This window comes from Neltuma alba, unplaced genomic scaffold (assembly GCF_004799145.2).
Source record: "Neltuma alba isolate B1F8T4 unplaced genomic scaffold, ASM479914v2 tig00010434_pilon, whole genome shotgun sequence".
In the NCBI taxonomy this organism is placed as follows: Eukaryota; Viridiplantae; Streptophyta; class Magnoliopsida; order Fabales; family Fabaceae; genus Neltuma; species Neltuma alba.
This window is the reverse complement of record NW_021635331.1, coordinates 888-25,292: the sequence shown is the minus strand read 5'-3', so window position 1 is coordinate 25,292 and position 24,405 is coordinate 888. Positions and strand designations below refer to the sequence as shown.

General features: G+C 31.7%; 1 protein-coding gene and 1 pseudogene across 1 annotated transcript; both read right to left on the bottom strand.

Moving 5' to 3' along the window:
• Positions 1-4,957: 4,957 nt before the first annotated feature.
• LOC114756548 (uncharacterized) lies at positions 4,958-5,680 on the bottom strand. Its single transcript, XM_028945493.1, has one exon. It carries the CDS (start codon positions 5,617-5,619, stop codon positions 5,203-5,205), a length of 417 nt encoding a protein of 138 aa, XP_028801326.1. The 5' UTR covers positions 5,620-5,680; the 3' UTR covers positions 4,958-5,202.
• A 4,710-nt stretch (positions 5,681-10,390) lies between these two features.
• On the bottom strand, positions 10,391-22,127 carry LOC114756546 (indole-3-acetaldehyde oxidase-like; annotated as a pseudogene).
• Between the last annotated feature and the right edge of the window lie 2,278 nt (positions 22,128-24,405).

The window sequence follows — 24,405 nt, the reverse complement described above, 5'->3', positions numbered from 1 at the left end:
ATCATTTTCTAGTTATGAAGTTGTTGTAATGGCATTCATGTGTTTTGATAAACACAAAATTCCTTATTCCAAACTTGAATCATGTCTAGAAATGAAGACTTGATAAAAGTGGATAAACAAATGTCCACCATGATGACATGATAGGTATATATCACAATCCTCTCTGCCAGATCTATTTACAACCTCAACGGCATCTATTGACAACCTGAGGGAAAGTGCTTAACAACCTTAGTAGTGCCCCTGACAATTCACTATATGGGATGCCACGGTTTCTTAAAAAATTATATTATCAGCACATATGATGAACTTAACAATATAATGGGAGGCATTTTGAAGTCATTAATAGTTTTAAGTAAACCCAGCAGGATTACGGCACATTTTTATTGTTGATATTCATTTACAACCTTAGCGGTGGTTGTTGACAACCTGAGAAGAAGTAGTTAACAACCTCAACAGTGTCCCTGACAACTCACTCTATCGGATACCACAGCTTCTAAAAAAATTGTATTATCAGCACATATAATGACCTTAACAATATAATGTGAGGTATTTTGAAGTCATTAACAGCTGTAACTGAACCCAATAGGATTACAGTAGATTTTTGTTGTAGAGATTCATTTACAACCTTAATGGCGATTGTTGACAATATGAAGAGAAGTGGTTAACAACCTTGGCAGTGCCCTTGACAACTCACGCTGTTGGATATCACAGTCTCAATGTAGCATCAAATTATAACAAAATGATATCATGTTACAACTTTAACTCAACAATCATGTGTTAAGAAATCATTGAACATTGCAAGTAGGAGAAATTGTCACTTTATATCAATAATATAATTCAGACTACTAATAACAACCTCCACAGCATCTGATAACAAGTCTATTATAGCCTATTGACAAGTACATCAAAATACAGATATGATGTTATGTCATATTACAACCATATATCATTTACCACTTGATATATCTGTACAATATAACTACACCAAATTTACAACCCATTCGAAAAAGCACACAGGTTGCATGTATGGATAATGACGGATAACTTGAGGTGTGAGTTATGATATTTACAAAACAATTATGTCACAAGCATTCACAAAAAGAAATATAAATAAGTCACCAACAAAGCTCAACTTGGATTAGAGTTCTGGCAAGTCTTTATAGTGTGACCTCGCTTATGGCGTCTTCCATAGTGGTAACGTTTTTTATTTTGAAACTGAGATTCAATTCTTCTTTTCTTTGGCCTCCCTGGGGGTCTTTTAGTGATTGGTGTGCCTTTCTTTATCATTCTTGTTCTTACACAACCTCCAACATATTGCATTTCACCTTAATAAATTGTCCCCCTATATAGAGGTAACAAAACAAATGCTTCCCACTTGAAGTTGCCATATTTCATATCAATCTGTCAGAATCACTTGTTAATAACAAGTCATACAGTTATATTAACAACATTCGATATATCCATTAACAAGACATTTAACAATCACATCACAGGGCTTATAACAATAAAAACCTCTCATTTTCCTCTGCAACACAGCATCAATTACCGGGAAAACAGAGCATCAATCACCAAAAAACAGAGCATCACCTTATAACCCTAACCACGCATAACAAAACCACACCTAAGATGATTAAGACCACATATGATTAAAATGAGCTTCCCTTGATAATTCAAGTAGGGGTGAGCAAAACCGAACCGTAACCGAAAATCGAACCGAACCGAATTCAATTTCGGTTTTTCGGTTCGGTTATATATTCGGTTTTTATTTTTTAAATAATTCGGTTTTGGTGTTCGGTTCGGTTAGTAGAAAAATTTTTCGGTTATAACCGAATAACCGAAATAAATATATCATATATTTATATTTAATAAATATTATTATAATAAATATATATGTGGGTATATGTGAACTTTTTTAATATATTTATATTCAATAAATATGGTTATAACAAATATTATTATAATAAATCACATTGAATCATGAAATATTTATTAATTAATAGTTGTAATTATGTTTTATTATTATTTTTAATTTAAAATCATTTTTTATATTTATATATTTTCAGTTAATCGGTTAACCGAACCGAAATTTTCAGTTAATTCGGTTTCGGTTAGTTCAGTTAATCGGTTTCGGTTCGGTTTCTAAAATTTACTCTATTCGGTTATTCGGTTAGTTCGGTTATCACCGATAACCGAACCGAAAAACCGAATACTCACCCCTAAATTCAAGTGAGTTCATTTCATCCTTAATACCCACATACCTACAGTAAATCAACTTTTCAAACCAACATTGCATTTTTAATGGCTGTGGACGAAGAAGATAATGTTCTTAATGATAGCACCTACAAAGAAGATGGGAAAAGAAAACATTGCTTGCCTAAAATAATGGACACAATGGCATCTGTTATAAACCTCCGTTCCTTCTTTTTTTTAAGCTTTTTCTTCTCATATATACAGAGCACCCAACGCACCAGGAGAAGGCATTCCCCTCTTTTTTTTTCTTTTTCAATCAATGACGGCATAACAGACTTTTTATAATTGAAATTTATTACACACAAGTCCTTGGGGATTTAGAAAGAATTTGCGGATTTTCAGGGACTTTATCTGAATTAATTCTCCTATATGGGACCTATGTGATTTTCCCTAAATTATTGAGCTATAAAAAGTGAAAACAGGAAGCCTCAAAGGCGTCAATTACGCGTCAACTGTTGGACTCATGCGTTCTCTAAGACTCGGAACCTTCAATTAAGGCATCGCACAGTTGGTAATGGAGGAAACCCGGGGGCAGGATCAGGTGCAAGCACTCCTTTCGCCATTCAGGGGGCTGGCTCAAAATCAGTTGGCCTCATGGTTCCCGCGTGGAAGCCAACCCCTCATGAAAATTGGTGGGACCACCGTGAACCCTAATCACACACACGCGCACACGCACACAAGAAGCAACCACACGAACCCGCTGATTATTTCTCAATTTCTGTGCTTTGTATTTGCTGTCAAATAATAAGCACCTCTTTTTATTTTATTGAAAGACCAATTTATTAAAAACAGTAAAGTGATGCTATCTCCCCATACTTAAACGCTTCTTCTTGTCCCTAATATAAGATGCTGATTAAAAAGAACTATAGTCCAAAATATCAGACATTGTCCGAATAATAAAAATATAATATTAAAGGTAATTTTATTATTTTTTTAAAATAAAAAAATTATCATTACAGGGCACATTTAATAACTAATATTTCATTTTTTTGATATGTAAAAAAAAAAAATCAACAAACTTCTTATATTATGAAACATAGAAAGTATAAGAGTTACTTAATTAATTTGAATAAATTAAAAAATTAGTTAATATAATTATTTATAATAAATATGAGTTGATTTTTTTAAAATATCTTTTTTAAATTATAATCATTTTTAAATAAAAATTTATTAATACGTATAATTAATAAAAGTATTTAAAAGAAGCAGCTGAGAATGGATCCTCCCTGCTGTCAGGGTAACGGGTGTAGCATGGACTCATCCATGCTGAGGCAGGCAGGCAGGCCACCTCATCATGACCCTCGCAACGGATCTAACTATTATATAAAGACACTCTATTAAATTTTTTTTTTTTTAAAGGTCAAAACTACATACGGCTTCCTCGGTTCCTCTTTCCGTCTTTGGGCACTAAAGATCGTAAGCTTCCAATGAGAATATTCTAGGTTTATTCTCTTTTTATCATATATAGACACTTTAATTTAACATTATCTTCTCTACTTAATATAAGAATTAGATAATTAATTTATAAATATTAAAAAAATTAGTTAAGTTAATTATTTATAATAAATAAATATTATATTTCTTAAAATACACTTGTTAATAATATGCATTATGACTACTTTTTATGAAACATTTAATGTGTACAATCAATATAGTAAATAATTTTAAAAAAAGATAAATATATAAGATAAAGTAGATTAAGGTCTTATATTTATCATTATACTTAATTTAGAACTAGTTTGGAAAAAGTAGTCATAATTAATAATAGCCAATTTTTTCATGTTTCAAACACATGAACGTCTTGCGAGAACGCAGAATTACATACTTGCATGCAATGTTGACTTACAAAAGGGAATAAATTTCATTTAGTGAATAATATAATTTATTAAGAATTACATGATAACTTATATGAAAGTGAAAAATACAAATAGCTAGTGCTTAGACTTCATATTAATATAAGAGTTGATTGAAGATTTAATTTGGTCAAAATCTCAATCTATTTTATATTCAGTATTTATCTATTTTGCCCCTAAATAATTCTTATAGTGATTGCACATGTTAAGGAGTTCATATGAAAGGTTATTTCAATGCACATGATTGATAGTGATATTTTAGAAAATACAACATCTATTTATTATGCAAAACTAATATAACTAATTTTCTTAATATTTGTAAATTAATTATCTAGTTTTTGTAATAAAAACCGGCGGAAGTAATATTATACTTTACTTACATTTTTTATAGACTTTAATTTTTCTCCATTTTGGCTGTTTATATAACTTGTAGGTGAATGGTCTTAAAATAATATGTTTTAATTAAAGTATAAAAATATATTTATATGTAACCCTAAAAATTGTTATTTATATATTAAATATTTTTAAATAAAAATGTATTAATATTTATGATCAATAAAAGGTAAAATATATTTATATATAACCCTAAAAATTAATATTCACAAGTAAATAAAATATTTACGTATAAACCACAAATAATTTAGTAAAATAAGATTACTAAAAGCACAAATTTGATAAATTGTTACTTGTTTAAAAATTCAAAATGGCGTTATTGAGAGAGAAAAAAAAATACAGTTAAATTTAGTCAACCTATTCAAAACTTCTGATTAGTTCACCAATGTGATTGGCTGATGACTCAATTTGGTTTTTGATACCAAGAAAAAAAAATATAGATTTAATTTCATAATTGTTCACTAGAGCAATAAAGTGGCTTAATAAGCTGAACGTTTACATAAAAGTTTTACCATAAAGGCATAAACCATTCCAAAATTGAATCGGAGGGACTAATCAAAATCAAATCACAATACACCAGCATCTTTCTCCCTGGATCGAAAATAATAAAAATGAAAGAGATCCAAAACGTAAAGGAACTTCCAAAACTGATCCAAAAACATAAATATAACGATGCAATAGTAAATAGAGGATCGAGATCAATCAATTAAGCAGCAAGGGGAGCCATGGATTCTCTCTGAACAGCCTTCAACAGGAGACTATCAGCTTCAAGAGCCATCTGAAGAGGAACAAAGCCAATGCCATTAGCCATAGCAATCATCATTTTCTTCGTCTCCTCTTTGAACTCTCTCAGATCGACTCTTCCATTCAAGTCATGATCGAACTGAACAAACAGTGAGTCATAAACTCGAGCAGCTTCGTCTTCTTCAGTCTTCACGTCGATCCCAAAGTGAGTCTCGAAAACCCTAAGCCTCTTCAACTCGTTCAGCATCTCACCATAAGATAGAAGACCGTCCTTGTCGGTATCAAGTTGGCCAAACAGAGCACTCACTGATATGTCAAATGCTTCTTCGTCTTCCACGAAGTTCACTATTGTGGCACCGTCGAGAATTTCTACGCTCATCTTTATGCCTGTAACGAAGAGAGAAAGGAATATTTGAAATGTGTTTGGTTTAAATTTGTGTTTGATGAGAAGTTTGGAAACGTTGGAGGCATTTAAATAGATCGCAGCAAAAGTAGTTTCCTTGCTGTCGGTTTTCTCAATGCCGAAGCTTGCATGGGTTGTGACCGTTGCTTGAGCTTTTTTGGTCAAAGTTTCTCTATATTTAGACATCACCGACATGCTTTAATGTTTCCCGTGGATGGATGCAGTTGTATTATCACTGTCAGAACGCAACAGTGGAAACTGTGAATGAGTGCGCTTTGATTCTCTAAAATATTAAAATTATGAAGGAGGGATTTTTCTGGGGAAAATTCTAGAAAAAGAGTTTTTGAAATCATCATTTTTTAATTTAGGCACATAAGAGATAGAAATGCTCTTATATCAGATTTGAAAAAATAAGCTATCAAACCTGTCATTGCATTATTACCATTGCTATTTAATACTTGTTATTTTCAGTTCATAATTTGTCAATAAATAATTTGTCATTACTACTCCCTCCGTTCCTTATTATAAGAGACACTTGATACTTATGGCATGTTCCTATATATAAGAGACACTTAAAAGTTGTCTCTATTTTTTTGTATTGATTTTCTATTTTACCCATATTTATTGTCTCCAATTCACACTTTCTCTCCCTCTCACTTCTCTTTCTTTCAATAATTTAATTATTCTCTCTCATGCTCTCTCTCTTTATTAATGAGGGCATTTTTGAAAAAAAATTATATTGATTGTTCTTAACTAATTTTAACTGCTTTTTTGATCAACGTAATTCGGTTATTCGTCTCTTATAATAAGGAACGGAGGGAGTATTATTTTTTTTTGTTATTCAATACTTATTATTATCAGTTCACAATTTGTTAATACATTTTTTGATATAAGAGCATTTTAGTTATTGAATTATATTTACAAAATACCATATCATATACCACTTCCTCTCCTGGGATTTTGAAGTGTTAGGTGCATGGTTTGGAATATCATATTTTTCAGCTTTTTTTATTTGTCATTTTTTTTGGGGACAAAATATTAGATCAGATTTTTATATCTATTATGCTAAATTCTCTAATCTTTTATATATATATATATGTGTGTGTGTGTGTGTAGAAATTGCTATGTGAGATTAGAATTCATCAAGAGGGTTTATTGATTTTCTTTATTAATATTGTCAATATTTATCTTTAATATTTCTGGGACTCACTTTTTATTTATCATGCTTTTCAATTCTTCAGTATTAATTTTTTTTTTAACATTTTCAATACTTTTTCATCTTTTATTTTAGTACTACCTTCGGTTCTTAATATAAGACCTTATTTGATTTTTATTTTGATTTTAATTATAACACCCCAATCCACTTTGTCTCTTATACTTATGTATTTTTTTTTCTAAGATAGTCCTTTTAATAATAGTTATTCTAGCCAATCAACTTAGTAAGTAAGGATATTTTAGGAAAGACAACACATATATATTACAAATAACTAATTTAACTTATTTCTTTAATCTCCTCAAATAAGTCAACTAGCTCTTATAATTAGAACTGGAGGTAGTATCACTTAACTTTAAATAATTTAGAACTACAAATAGAAAAAAAATTTAGAAAAAGCTTAGGTATTACCTTAGATGCTTAAGGTGTTTGCATCTATGGACATATGAACTTTTTATACATTATTCATCATATAACAAGCTCTTGTTTTGAATATTTTTAATACCTTAAAATCAATTATTCTAATTTGATAGGACAATGTATGTTAGGCATATAAAACTAAGATACGTACGTCTTCTAAAACATTAGTGCCAAAAAGATCAAAGATGAGTACTTAAAAAATCGACTTGATACAATTTTAATTTTGCGATAAATTTGTACTTAAAAAAACTTTTAAATACCGAATGCTCTTAAATAAAAAGTATCGTGACAAATTTACATCTTGAGTCTCACCTTTCAGTTCTATTTATAAGCTTTGAATTTTAAAAATGATTTAGTCCATTTTATAAGTTTTAATTTGAGTTTGTCTTAATATTTAATAATTTTTTTTAATGTTTCTCTTAATTATTTTTCTCTTGTCACATTTTCTCATATATTTTTTTAATCCTTTTTCTCATTTATGATAAGGACATATTTAAAAATATAAGTATATTTTTAATATATTTATTATTTTAAATTAATTTATATTTGTAACTAATTATTTATTATTTATAAATTAATTATTCAAAGTTTATAACGAATATACGGGAGCGTACAAAAATAGGAAGTAGGGAGTTTAAAACAGTAATTAGGTATCAACTTTTAGAGTCATTCATTGTGACCCTGGACACCTTTTGGAAGTCCGAACCTTAAATCAAGGCATTGTGCCGAGGAGACATTTCAGGTGCGGGCCCTCCATTTTGCGAATCAGTGGGCTGCCGTACTCAAAATTAAAAATCATGACATGACTGTCAAACTAATAATATAAATAAAAATAATTATATAAGTATATAATAATAAAAAAGATTAACAATAAGTTTAATTTTAAATTTAAGAATTAGATAAATAATTTATAAATATTAAAAAATTATTTAAACTAATTATTTATAGCAAATGGTCTATTTTTAAGTTACCCCATATAATAATTACTCTCACTGATAGAAATCCTTTTTTAATATACATAATCGATACAAAGAGTTTGACAAAAATGTATGAAATTAAAAAATAAAATAAATTAAGATATTATATTTAAAACAACTAATGCTAAGTTTCAAGTAATTAACTGATTTTTATATTTAGAAAGTATGGATTTTTCAATAAAATAATATCATAATTCATATGACTACAAGTAGCCTGAAAATGTTTTAGGTTTTTCAAGAGAGTTAATTTCTTTTATAAAAATTTTGATGGGGTTTTTAAACTTTTTCAGTCTTCTTTTGTTAATTAGGATCATAACCTGTATGATCTTCTAAAAGCTGATTGGGGTTTTAGTCTAATTCTGGGTTCTAACTACTTAACTCTATTTCAACCTAAGTTATATATAAAAATGGTTTTCTTCTCCAAGCTGAATTGTTAGTTTGGTTGATGGTTCAACTGGTTAAATTTTATTTATAGTCCAATCTGATTTTTTAATCACTATTTTTAACCATAAATCATTCATAGAAACTTAACAAATGAAGCATAGAAGTATATATTTGCTTCATTCGAATTGGGTTTTAATTAAGTCTTAAACTTGAATCAAAATAAATTACTCAATATCCTTTTATTGAATTTCAAATACTCTAGTTACTTCTAAATTTTATTTAAGAGTTTGGGTTTGACCTCGAAGGTAAAGTTATATTCCTTCCTTTTTGTCTCCTATAGTTCTTTTAATCAAAATTTTGTTTTTCTCTTCTCATAATTATGATATGGTTGTTTTAGAAAAAAGTGTTACAAATTCTCTCGCACTTTATTGTTCCCCTATATAAGTTACTTGTAAAAAAAAAAAAATTGTCCCTAAATACAAGTTCCTTGTAAAGTAATTAATGACATTTTTTAAATTTTACTCTTGTTGAATATTACAAAGAAAATGTGAGAGAAAATATATATAATATTTTTTGAAAACCTTTTTACAAGTGTGAAAATATTATCAAATTAATACATTTCTTAGTAAGTGAGAATTAGATATAAGTGACTTATATTAATTAAAATAACAAATTTATCTCCTTTTTTTCAAAGAATCTACAAATTAATTAGGAGAATATTATATTTAGGACCCGCTAAACCCAAATCACACACGCGCACATCTTTCCAAGTTACTGCATTTTTAGACATTAACTTTTGGACTCATAAGCATTTGCGGCACACCGACATCCCTTTAAAGCTTTGAACCTTAAAATTAGCGAGAATTACATTCCAGTCCTATATAAAAAAATAATCACTATAAAATTTCAAGTAACAACTTGAACAGCATGTAATAACAAGTCGTATAGTGGGAATCACATACTTTAAGGTATTGAACTGTTTGTGTCGGAAGAAATCTGGGGGCAGGTTCCTGTGCGAGCACCCCTTTTTGCCACTCAGTGGGCTGCCATCCTCAAAATCAGTTGGCTTCATATGGTTGACGCGTGGAAGCCAATCTCTGGGGAAAATTGGCGCCGACCATGATCACTAATTTCAACTTTTCCAGCATACAACGCAACGCAGTAAATCACGCGAACCGGCCGGCCCACTGGTTATGATTTATTTCTCACTTTCCACTAATAATACCACGTTCCATTACTTCTGTGCTTTGTTTTGTTGCCGAATCCTCTATTAATATTCATCTTTGTTGGCCATTGCAATTGTTTCTTATTAAAAAAAATTGCTGATAGTATTTATTAATTTCTGAAATTTGATTTCGTTTTGATTTCGGTCTTGAAATTTAAAAGCAACAGTGGTGTTGATCTCCTAAGATTTAACCACGTTTTGGTCTAGCTAAATATTTTTGGGACCTAAAACAGTGTTTTCGGTTCTTGAAACAAGATTTTAAGGATAAATCAAAATCAAAGTGAGGTCAAATTTCAAAAGTAGTTAGAGATGATATTAATTCTAGAAAAATAATATAATGAATAATAGTATTATAATATTCTTTCATTTTTAATATAAGACTTATTTAACTAATTTGATTAAATTAAAAAGTTAAATAATTTGATTATAAGAAATATAACATATGTTTCCTTAAACACCATAATCATTGTTTTTAATAGTTCTCTTTTTTCTACTTAATTATGGTTAGGAAAGTGTTAATAGGGATAATTTAGAAAATGTGAAACAAAAAATTTTATGAGAAACTAGTACATATTTTGCCCATATATTTATTTGCAATTTTGCCCATCAATTTTATGCTGCTACTACAGCACGGAAACATACAAAACACACTAACTTATTTCCAAGATATTAATAGGCTGCTTCATATTTTGCCCATCTTCCATTTCAAGTATCTTTCCACAATGTCCAATCCACAAAGTTCTTTCACCACAGGCATGGTTGCTGGCACATCTAATTGGAATGGCTTGTCAAGTTCATCTGAGTTGCTCCATGAATGAAGCTGTTTTCTGGCCTCTTTGATTGCAGCTCTTGTTGCACAGTGAACCACGGCTGCTAGAAGTAGCGGCGGCTCACCGGAAGCTATAGAAACAAATTTTCCAATATGTTTCAGTACAAGGATTCTTTTTCAAGAAAAGATATAATTAATTAAGATAACTAAAAAAATGTAAAGTAAATGGCCCCTTCAAATAGTTAGGTTCCTTCCATCCTGATCTATCCACACACACATATATACACTACTTCCAGTTTTTAATATAAGAGCTAGTTGACTAATTTGAATAGATTAAAAAAATTAATTAAATTAGTTATTTATAACAAATATGTGTTGCCTTTTCTAAACTATCATTACTAATTAAGTGTATTGATTAGAACTATTATTATTACAAGGATTATTTTGAAAAAAAATAGATAAATATAAAAGACAAAATGGATTAAGGTACTATATTTAGAACCAAAATAAAAGTCAAACGAGCTCTTATATTAAGGACCAGAGGTGGTGTATATGTATATGTACATACTAAACATCTTAGGGGAATTAAAAATTCTAGAAATCTTTAGGGTATGTTTGGCTCAATGAGAGGAAGGGAAGGGGAGGGATTTTAATGGAGGGAAAGGAAGAGGAGGAGAGTGGAAAGATTTTAATATTATCTTGTTTGGATTTATAAAAAAAAAGAGGGGAGGGGAGGGGAAAATATTTTAATATGAACAATTTCGCTTTTATTTTATTTAAGATATGTGCATAATGGTCATAACATGACAAAATATGACTATAATAGTCACAACATGGCAAAATATAAGCATAATGGTCACAACATGGCAAAGTATTGCCTTTCCTTCCAAATCCTCTCAATTTTGGAGGGGAGGTTGAGGAAAGGAGGAGAGAAAAAATTTTAAAATTTTTTTTCCTCCCCTCCTAAAATTTTTGTATTGCCAAACAAGAAGAAATAATTAAAATCTCTCCCCTTCCTCCCCTCCGTCCCAAATCCCTCATATCAAACACACCCTCAGAGAAGCTTGACCAATACCTTACCTTTATTTATTACATGTAATATTGAAAAGAGTTTGATTACGTACCAAGCAATCTACTAACAGATAACTGTATTCAATCCTCACAATAAAACTAAATTAAAGAACAATACAGTAAGAGATACATAAACCAATTATAACCAATTCTTTTGGACTGTTACGAAGTTTAGATAGATTGCATTGCATTATTGATCTCTTGAACAAATATTTGTTCCAAATTAACTAGGCAAAAACTACTTAATCATTCTTTTAGACTGTTATATATGAAGGAAATACATTTGTTCAAGCTACAATTTACTTAAGAGTGTGTGACCATGAAATGTTTGATCACAGCACATTTCATAATCTTCTTTGGATTTATTAGCGTTCAAATTACTTTTAATTTTTATTTATTTTGATAACAATTAATTAATTATTCAATGAATAGATGACGTGCAACTAATTGAAAGTTGAGAATATGCGAAATCAAACTACTACCTCCAATTTTTAATATAAGACTAGTTGATTAATTTGAGTAGATTAAGAAAATTAGTTAAGTTAATTATTTTTACAAGTCTATTTTTGTTGGTTGAAACAATTATTTGACTTATTCAATCTTAGCATCCTAAGAATATAAAACATGCATAAAAGGACAATGCCAAAATATGAAGCAGCTGACAATATAAACAGCAATAACAGGAATTTCAACAGAAAGTGGATGCATCCCCCCCCCCCCCAAAAAAAAAGAGAAGTGGACTTTCATGGTTAGAAACAAATAATTTGGAAAATTTCAAATTAATTAAGAAATCTAACAATTAATCCATACCTTTTGAAGAGAGAACGCGATGCTTGTGATGTCCACTGTTGACAATTTCGACATTGAGCTGTTTAGGTATTGTGTCCAATGTAGGGATTTTGTAATTCCATATTCCATCTGCTAATACTAATCCTTCACGATCTGTTTCGTACTCTTCAAGCATGAAAAACCCTAACCCTTGTACAAATGCTCCTTCAATCTGCAACAACAAAAATGATCATGTCAAAAGAGGCAAATTTAAAATATGATAACATTCGCTGTGTTTTGCACTTTTGCTTGAGCAAAAATTCAAAATCTAATATAATAAAAATTAAGAAAAATTAAGCATATAACCAAATAAAATGAGGAAAATCATGAGGTACATTAAGAAACATGTCTAACGGTGTTGATCCAACATGTTACATGCTTGTTTTCTTGGTAGACAAATTATTCAGGATAAATATAATATAAATTATAAGCTAAATGACCAATTTGGCATCAATATATTACTAGTTATTGGCAGATAATTTTTATCTTAAGATTCAATAAATTATTAATTATTCCTTTTTCACAATTAGACTCCTTAATGATCTCTAATTTTATAGGAGAGAGAACATGCAGAGGGTAGTTAGAGAACTAATATAAATGTATCTTGCCTCGACATTACAAAATATAAGTATTTTAGTCAGCTGCATTTTAAATTTTCTATTTCTAAAATGCTTAATATTCTTGTTAATTAAACACATTTTTTATGTAAGCAGTTGAGTTTGAACATAATTATTTTAAAAATAAAGAAATTGGAAGATACTAAATTGAAATATTAGCAGGCCTACCTGCCCTAAATCTATAGCAGGATTGAGACTCTTCCCACAATCATAAATAATATCAGTTTGTAGAATACTTGTCTTTCCTGTTAGAAGATCTATTTCCACCTGCAAAATATTCTCTAACCTTTAGCTTGGCATCATTGATAATCTGATGCAACAATATAATTTGACTTTTACAATAATTTCAAAAACATTTGAGCAAGGTAAACCATTCATGAGCTTTAGAAAATACCGCTCTCTGAATGAGAAATTGATAAAACATAAGCCTACCTCACTCACTGCAACACCATAATTGAGGTAACTATTGGTAGTCCTCCCTGGGTAGTAGAATGAAGTTGCTGATAGATTCACAGATTGCAAGTGTGCCTGCAGAAGGAGACATTTGTTAATTACATGGTTTTGAGATTGAAAAAAAAAAACCCAAAAATGTCAGTATATGGCAGGAACCTTAATGGCCATGTCAGTAAGGAGGCAAGGATACAAATTAAAGAACCGTGGTGGTTTTGGTTTTATGGAGTTTAATAATGAAGGACAATTAGAAGGAAAAGAAGGATTTTTTTTCTATTGGCAAAATTAATTACCTGGTCCCTATAATTCTAACTTAGAAAGTTTGACTTCGTTAAAACTCAGTTTCTCAACTTTGATTCAACGCTGTCCAATCCTTATCATTTTAACCATTTAAAATATTGGTTCTTGCATTTTAGATAGCAACTCATGTAATTTTCTTTCTTCAAAACTCGGGGACTAATAAAAAATGTCTAAAATAGGGATCATGTTTCATCTAACTCAAAATTATAAGGATTAAATGATCAGCTTTTCCCATTTTTAGATTTCTAGTATTTACCTGAGAAATAAGTGTCTCCCAATTGACAGAACCCATATCGTTCTGCAACCTTTCCTTGAGTGGCATTAACCTCTCAACCAAGACATTACAACTAAGCCTAATTGCTTCACAGCTTGACTCTGATGTAGTACTGCCTCCCGTGAACCCTCCTTGAATCATGCTCAATGTATCAGATTGTATAACACGTATTTTATCTAAAAGGTCTTCAGATCCCTCACATTGGATCAAACCAAGAGAATATGCAGCCATTTGTTTTGCCTTAGTCCACAGACCTTGACCAATTTCATTCCCCCCAACTTCAACAACAACTGATCCGTCGCTCAAAATACTTGTTCTTCCTGGTGATGGTCTCACACTTAGTTCATACACAGCAGGTACACGAGATATACCTCTTTTCTTCCAAATGTTGTTCCTGTTAAACTCTTCCACAGCTTCACTCCTCTGGTTATATCTTGCAGAAACAACTAACTTATTCCATATTGAAACCAATGTATAGTCAATAGGTTCACCTGCAGAATGCTTGTAGAAAGTGTAAAGACTTTTGTAGGTGTGGAAATTCATGCTTCTCACAGCATCTACATCTATTGAAAGTGTAGATGCCACATTCTCTATTATAGCTTCAGCAACATATGATCCTTGAACATCCCCAGGGGCTCTCATTGCAGATCTACTAGGAAGATTAGTTTTGCATATTTTTATATCTAAAGATAGAGCACCCCAATCATATTTCTTTAGTGCACCAACAATAGTATGTGGGATCATTGGAGATAGATCAGGATATATCCCTGCATCTATCAATATCTAAGTTCTAAAGCAGTTATTTTCCCATTGCTTTTAAATCCCACATTGTATGTTATCTTCATAGGATGCCTTCCTCCAGCCATTATCATATCTGTCTTACGATTCACATACATCCTCACAGGGCGGCGTAGTTTGTGCGCTGCAAGTGCACATGCAGTAGCAGTCTGAAAATTTTGATTATTAGTACTTACAATAAACAATCCTCAACAATCAATGTATGTATGTATGCATGCATGTGTGTGTGTGTGTATGTATGTATGTATGCATGCATGTGTGTGTGTGTGTGTATGTATATGTTGTATGTGTGTATGTGTGTATGTGTGTGTGTGTGTGTGGTGTGTGTGTGTGTGTGTGTGTGTGTGTGTGTGTGTGTTGTGTGTGTGTGTGTGTGTGTGTGTGTATGTATGATATCCACTTTCATGTACTGAACTATTGATACAATTCTATTGTGACCTGATATGTTAGAATTATTTTGCTTTATAAGAAATCATACATCTTGCATCCTGGTTAGTCGGTTATTTTAAAGCAACTAAGGAGACAAGCATGCAATTTCCACCAATTCTTTCATTCATTTATTGGTTTTAAGAATGAAACATATGATCAACCTGGGCATATTTTGGGATATAAGAAAGTAATAGTAATACAAAACTAGATACTCACGGGAAAGGCTTTCGAGAACTTTCCTCCAAAACCACCGCCAACCCTTCTTGTGATTACACGAACATTATGCTGAGGAATATTTAGGCATCTTGCAATATGAGAATGTGCATACTCTGGCCCTTGACATGAAGTGTAAACCACCAAGCAGTTGTCTTCATCTGGTATAGCAAGTGCAGTTTGTGTCTCCATGTAGAAATAGTATTGAGACCCAAGTTTAATCTGAATTTTGAATTATTCAAAGAAATACACAAACATTGTCAAACTATAGAAAATATTGACCCAAACATAAATGCATGGATATGTGACTTGGAAAAAAAAGTCAAACTGTTGGATGACAAAGAATATGCTGGATATATGTAATTAATTCAACAATTTATTGATAATCAATCTTAAGCTTTGAATCCAAATCAAAGGTGAAGAAATAGAAAGGGATACTAATACGGGGATATTAAAAGAGAATACGTAGTTTTACTTTGGCCAGAAGTTAGTTAATCAGTTATCTATACCTATATTTTTGTTTACAGATTGTTAGTTGTTAGCCAAATTAGTTAGAGTTCGTTATCCATCAAAGCTACAAATGATAGCATTTATCTTTCAATGAAATCATCCGACTCTTCTTTTTTTGTATTTTTGTGTTAGGTAAGAGAGTGAATGATTATACCAAGGAAAATTTAATATACCTCAGCAAAAATAATCTTGTGATCCGCTTCTTCCATTCCTCCTGATACATCACCAACATTTTGTGGATGGAGCATCGGTGGAATTTCAAAATGGCTAGATCTCTCAACAGCCTCTTCCACAGATAGAATAGGCGGGTCAAGGTTCTCGAGATCATACTCGACAACTGCATGTTTGCAGCCATATCTGCAACTTTTTGAGTATCTGCAACCTAAACTCATTCATGCAGTAATAATAAATAAAACATGATCCCTTTTTTTGGACCAAAATGAGGGAGTCAAGTACTTACCACAAAGGCCACACGATCACCAACACATTTAGCAATCTCATCTACAAATAAAGGTTCAACGCCAAATATCTTGAAGGCAACATTTTGTCCGCCTTGAGGGATATCATTACTTGAAATGATAGCCCTCACTCCTTCTTGATGCAGGAGCTTTATACTCTTTACTCGTGCTAAAGCTTTTGTGCTATAAATATATGCCCCATATAGGCAATTTGTTGGTGAAGGAATGTCATCAACATACACAGCCTCACCTATAAATCATTTGTAAAATATGTACTTCTCAATAGAATGATATTTCAACACATAAATTTGGACATATACAGTAACAAGACAACAAAGACATAAGCATAAAAAATGAATTGTATATGTGTATTAGTCATGGTTAACTTGATTCTTGCAAGTTGTGTCTAGTAATCAATGATGGAATGCTAAAATTGCATGCGATGAAATGAATTTCTGGAATGTTTTAGATTTTGACTGTCAGAGAAGCTTGGTGTCAAAGATGGGATGAAAGATTTTGCATAACGAGATGGCAGATTGTTTGTTCAGCTATTTGCTTACTAATTTCAAATGTCATACATATGAAAGAAAAGAGGCTATAGTTATTCTCTAACTTGAATGTACAAAAACAAACCTGAAGCTTGTATTGTGGCTCCTGATTTTGTAACTGGCTCACCAATGGGACGATACTCATCACCTACTTGAATCTCTTGTTTTCCTGATGATAGTAAAGGAGGAACTTTAACATGATGAACTTTCCCATTATTCTCTTTTAAGTCAAATGTCTTCTTGACTGATGAACCAGTATACCCGTTTGAGTAATATTAAGTTTTTCAACAGAATGGTCAATCACAGGACTAAAGAACTTATAGAGAAAACCAATTGCCAAGCTTGACCGATAAGCAATCTTCGAAGTGCCATCTTCGGGAACAACAGTAGCTGTAAGCATGTTGACAGCTTCATATACAATTCCAAAATTTAACAATTTTCCTACTAGTAGCTCCTCAACTTTTGTTGCTCTTATTGCATGTTTGGTCCCATAAACACCAAAAGAAAGTTTGCAAGTTTCTACCATGTTCCCTTCTAAATCTTCACTTGGAGAAACCTCAACCAAAAAAGCCACATTCAAATAAGACAGTGTATTTCCAAGCGGGCGAGGAGCAGCTCGAAAAGTTTCAAAGAGAATTTTGCTTTTATGTTTTTTAGGATCACTTTTACTAGAATCCCATCTTGGGATTTTAATACCTAAAAGTACACTTTGCAATCCTAGTGGTGGCTGTTCCAAAAATTCTTCTAATGTAAGCCATTTAAATTTGTACCATCCATCACATGAACCATTGTATCCACGGCTAGAAGTATGGTAGCTATATCCGAAGGAAAATGATACTTTTGAGCCATCACTAGATTGCCCCCTATACTGGCTGTGCTTCTTATAAACCCTGATGCTACTTTACTCATGTGTTTAGCAATTTTTTCCCAGTATCAGGTCAAAGTCAGAGACAAACTCACACTTGCTGTGTGACTTTAAAGATTCAATAACCTTACATATAGTCGCTGTTGCTCCTATCTCAATTCCTGTCGCATCCTTTTTTATATTTGAGAGATCAGAAATTCCCTTTAGATTAATATACTTGTCATAGCTTTCTATATCTTTGTAATAACCCATTCCTGTGTTACTGACAACAAGCTTTACCTTGGTTCCAGCAAGAACATTTTGTTCTAGTAAGCTTTGAAGCTCCATTAGAGTAGTAGGACTAAGCCAACTATGTTTTTCAGAATCCTTGAACACATCAGGCTTGATCTCCTTCAAAAACTCAGGAAATTTATCTTCTTTGTGGTGATGATCATATTTGGGCAACCTACTTATCTTTACATCATCACTTTCTTCTTTTTTCCAGAAAGAGTTTAACCCCAAATCCTCCATATCAACATCGCACCAAAACTTTTACAGGCATCAGAAAGCGGTCGATACCCAGTACATCGACAAAGATTCCCAGAAATGGCTCTTTCAGCCTCAGCAGCAGTGGCTTTCGAGAAACCTGAAGGAGGCTCAGGACGATTGGTCTTATCAGCATTGATAAGGGCTCCAAAAAGAGAAACACACATTCCAGGAGTGCAAAATCCACATTGAGTAGCATGGAATCCTGCAATTCTTTCATGAATTGGATGGAAGCCATCTTTACTGTTTCCAAGTCCTTCACTTGTAGTTATGGAACATCCATGTATGCTGCAAAGTAGTGTGAGACAAGAACTTGCTGTGAAATCCTCAACTTGATCAAGCACATGATTGTATTTGGATATTAAAACAAGACAAGCCCGCAAACCTCCTGGAACAAACCAGATTGAAACATGAAGTGAGTCCTTGAATTGAAGACATCTTGAGGAGACAAAAGTAAAATCAGTAAATTATTGAAACTATCGGTAAAAATAGAAGAATAAGTGTATATACTTTCTTTTATAAACTGTTTTATACAACCTCGATTGTGGTATGAAGGAAAAAATTAACCATAAACTCAGCAAACAATTGAAACAGCAAGGGTAATATACTCTGTTCCCAGCTCCTACGGCCAAATTATTATGTTGATGGTAATGAAGGTCCAGTATCCAAATTTCCTTTGTCTCTGTCTCTTAGAATGTCCAAAGTAGTGCAACAACATCCAAATATTTCAAATACAATGGGGAAAAAAAAGAAATAAAAACTCTGCCTCTTTCACTGATTGCAATCGTAGGATGGAAGTACCAGGTGACCTGTTTTCATATAAATCAAACAGAGTGCATACCGTAACTAAGGAAGACTCAAAAGAGAGAAAGTTCAAGAAACTTGATGGAAGAAACATCTGCTGGGGCTTAGAAACACTAGAAACAAACTAATTTAACTAAAGCAAAAAAAAAAAAAAGAAAGAAAAAAATCTCAGATTGACCTTTTCTTTTGATCATTGGGCACCTGCAATTTCAAATACTCTAATGCAGAGATTAGCATGGATACGACTTTATTAAGAAACAGAATAGAGTGCCAGATGATCAACACTAACTCATCAAGTTAAGGACTTAAAGCTCTATGAGTCACTCATGAAAGAATTATCAGTTTCCTTTTGGAGACTAACCAATTTCAGTTTCATGAACTCGCTACAAAGATCAGAACACTATCACAAGTGAACTTGAACATGATGATCATAAAACAGAGTCAGAGAGACAAACCTTCGCCACAGCCGAGCTTGACGCTCTTAAATGGAGTCTGAGTGCGCAAGAACTGAAGAACAGTGGTTGATGGGTCAACACTCGAGAGCTCAAACCTCTCTCCATTCACCGCAAAAACCAAAATTCTCTTCTTTCTCCGTTCTCCTTCATCTTTTTGGATGAATCCAAAAGTTCAGACATGAGCAGCCTTCAGGAAATACAGTTCTCGCCCCACACACTATGCTCAAAGAAAAACGATAATGTGTTATCTTTAGAACCAATTATTCGTGGTTCTCAAACCATCTATGTGTCTTCACTTCTCTCTCCCAATATGTATGGACCTGAATGCACACGTATAATGCGAATATGTATATTTGCTTTCGTGGAAGAAGAACTCTCTCGAGTCCTTTTCTATTGAGCGGTATTGCCTTCGAAACGGAAAGCTGACGTAGGAAGTAGAAGTCCGAACTAAGGATATTGGTTGCGACGGGTGGCAAGAAGAAACGGCAGCTCAAGAAAGAAAAATTATAGATAGGAGTATTTGATAATTTTAAAAATTAAACTTCTTGGGTAGAATTATTGTTAATATTTTATGAAATTTTCATGGGTTTATGTTAAGGTTATGTATATTATTATACTTTTATATTTCGAATGTTAGAAACGAATTTTGTATATGTAAATTTAAAATATGAGTGCTAATTTTAAAAAAAAACCAAAGATTTAAAATATTAAAAATATTTAAATTTTAAAATTAAAAGTATTTTTTATTTTTGATATTTTAAAGTAATTATTATTTAATATAGTTCATTGAATTTTTTTACTCTGTCATAAAGAGAAGAAGATAGGCATTAGCATTTTAAATATGAGAATCCATATTTTTGTCTCAGTAAAAAAATGTTGGAACCAACGATGATATATCAACTTCACTATAAAACATCTTTTCCTTTTTGGTGTTAATACTCCTTTAAATAATCTTAATTGGCGTCCTTTAAGTTACTCTCGTAATCCATGTAATTCTAATCTCTGTTGTGTAAGTGATCTCATTTAAAGAGTCTCTTGATCCCAAATATAAGAGACAAACTATACATGCCTATCTTATTTATTAAAAAGCTCTCACATCATACCCATAATTAAATAGTAGTGAAAATTCAAATTAATTGGGAATTACTGACATTACCAATGAGTTAGGAAACTCATTTATCAAGCACTGCCAGTGCGTGGCTGATATTCTGCAAGAACATAATCTGAACAATTCTAACAAGTGTCCTTTTGGCTGCTCTGATCAAGAAACAATAGATTATATTTTCACACAATGCAGCTACTCCAAATCTTTATGGTTTGGTTTTTTAACCATCCGTACTTTAGATTTTTGTCAAATTTTTAGCTAGTTAAATAAATTTCTCCTGATTAAGTGGTCTATTTAATTTCAGAAAAACCCCCCGTTTTTTAATGATTTACTTGTCCAATTAATGTCTTAATTTAATGCTTGAATTGTTGGTTCCTTTGGAGATGACTTAGGTTGCTATGTGCTGCAAATTTAATTAAATCGTTTAATTCAGTAGTTGTGTTTCTGCTACCCAAACACCGAGCTCATGGGAAAACTGTTAGTTGCTACATCTCGCAAACTTCCTAAAATCTATAATAGCTCCACTACATTAAAATTTGAAGACATGAAGAATGAAAACATAATTGAAAAAAAAAAAACCATGATGCATTGTTGCTGGAAAAGGGGAAATAATAAACTATAGAGGCAGAAAATTGAGATAATCAATCGTTTAAGCCTTTTAACGTGTGTAATAACGGATAAATAGCAACAGAAATAAACATGGGATATATGACATTATACATAAGAAATAATAAAATAGTGATAATAATTAAATAATCTTAAAATATTGGGAAAACTATATTGAAGGTACCTATACTTTCTCTCAATTTTCATGACAAATGGTGAAGCATCCATTAATACTCTCTCATGCTTCAAAGGTACATGCACCCATTTGCATTCTGAAATCTTCAATTTTTCCAATTAGGAGTGACTTGGTCATTATAACTGCAACTTGCTCATTTGTTCCATAATACTTCAATGCAATAATGCCATCTGGCACACAAGATTACAAATGAAGTGGCACTACACCATTTGTCATGAAAAGCTACATTTTTGTCATCATAATGACTGATTTGTTATCACTAAATTTTTGTTGCATCTTGCTGTGGTTGAAGAAAATCTAATTAAGTCACATTGCTTAACAACTACTAAAGTTATTGTTCCATGCTCTCCTTTCGATGAGATAAAGCTATGATGTCTTGATTTTCTGAGCTCCATGAAATAGTACATGAATCAAAAGTAAAGACATACCCTGAAGTGCTCCCATAATTAATACAACCTGCCCAATCACTATCAAAAAAGCTAAATAATTTAAAATTTGCTATTTTTTAATACTAGATTCCAAAATCAACAATGCTTGCAACATAGCGAATGATTCTCTTTACAGCACCAAAATGATATTTAGTGGGATATACATGAATCCAAAAACCACACTTGCAGAATGTGTAGTATTAGGCCTTGTATTATATAAGTAGTTTGAACCACCGCAGGTTTGGTACTATCTTTAACTCTTAATTTCTCATTCACATTATGGGAGAATGTGCTATTTTACAGCCTAACATACAAAACCTTTTGAGTAGATCCATGGCATACTATACTAGAGGAAACAAAGTATTGTCTGAAATCTAATGCTAGAACCCTTTTTTATTTGTTTCTTTCAAGTCAATGCCATTAGCTCTTAAAGATAATAGATGACGAGTTATGATTGTTTGTTGATGTATCAAAATCACAAAAATTTACTTTCCAAATATAATAATGAGATGGAAACCCACTGTTCGATAGAAGGTTCCCATCCATGTCTGAAAAGGGTTTAGAAATTGAAGGAGAGTTGCTTGAGGAAGTTACTCGCAACAGATTCTAATAGATGAGAGTACAGGAAGCCTCCTGCATGCCCAGCTAAAGCGGTGGGCTTATAATGCTACATAAGTCTAAAAAAAAGTATGCATATTAACAAGGCATCAGAGCTTGTCTGGTGAATCTGTCAAATATGTTGAATAGCAAGAGTTCTTGTGAGTAACTTCATGCCACCACGGAAATAACTACACAATCCCATCATATGTTTTACATTATAATAATTTGGAAAGTATGCTTTTATGGATAATAAGAATTCTTCTTGTGTCTCTGAGAGTATAAAGCCGCTAATTAACTTTACTATGTATGCGCAATCCACCGACCAGTGAGATATATCATAGGTATCTATTACTACCTTTGGTCCTAATTATAAGAGTCAGTTGACTAATTTTAGGAGATTAGGAAGTAAGTTGAGTTAGTTAGTTATTTGTCCTTAATAGGTGTTGTTTTTCCTAAAATATCCTTACTAATAAAGTATATTGACTAGAACTATCATTGTTAGAAGGGTTACTTTGGAAAAAAATGTATAAATATAAGAGACAAAGTGAATTGGGGTCTTATATTTGAGACCAAATAAAAAATCAAACAGGGTCTTATATTAAGGATCGGTAGTAGGTAGTAAATACTAATCTAGGCTCTGGTACTAATATTGTTGGAAAAGGGAAATAATAAATTGTGGAGGCAAAAACTTAAACTTACTTTCATATCAAAAGTCAATGGTTGAAGCCTTTAATAACGCGTACAATGATTAAAAAAACGGCAATGTAAATAAACATGGGATATATGACTAGATAATGGGATAACGCCGTTAACTTATTTAACAAGTAGCACTTATAATTAAAAAAAATACATATTTATTTTTTAATGAATAATAACTCAAGGCCTCACAATAATAAATATATCAGCATGCATAGTAAAAAAATCTATAGCCATAAAAATTAGAAGCACCATTTTGATGAAAATATTTCATTTATAACACTTTTAAATAAATTATGTCTCCTAGTAAAAAAAAAAAAATGATGTCTCATCTGTTTTTAATATTGGTGGCCAGAGAAATATTTTGTAATGTTAGTTTTATATCAAGAAACAGTCTTAATATGATTGAGATGTGAATTAATATTTTCAGTAAACGGTTAATGCAATGTAGGTAAGAATCTGTTCGAGTTTAAACTAGAGAACTTATAAGCTCTGATTAAACGGTTAATGCAATTTAAAGATGATATTAATTACCTGCCTCTAAAGAACTCCCTAATCCTATAATAATGCTTCTATAATATATATATATATATATATATATGTTGTGATTTGGATAATTATGTTTGAGGCGCCAATCGTTAAAATTTACAAGAAACAGGTAAAAAGTGAACTCCCTAATTCTATAATAATGCTTCAATATACATTAGAATTCGAAGATATGAAAAATGAAAATATGAAACACAACATTGGAAAATGAGTACATATTTCCTCAAGGTCCAAACATAACATACAAACTAACTTATTTTCAAGATATTGAGGACCTTCACATTTTGGCCATTTTCCATTTCAAGTATCTTTCAACAATGTCCAATCCACAGAGTTCCTTTACCACAGGCATGGTTGCTGGTACGTCCAACTGGAATGGTTTATCAAGTTCATTTGAGTTGCTCCACAAAACAAGCTGTTTTCTAGCTTCTTTGATTGCTGCTCTTGTAGCA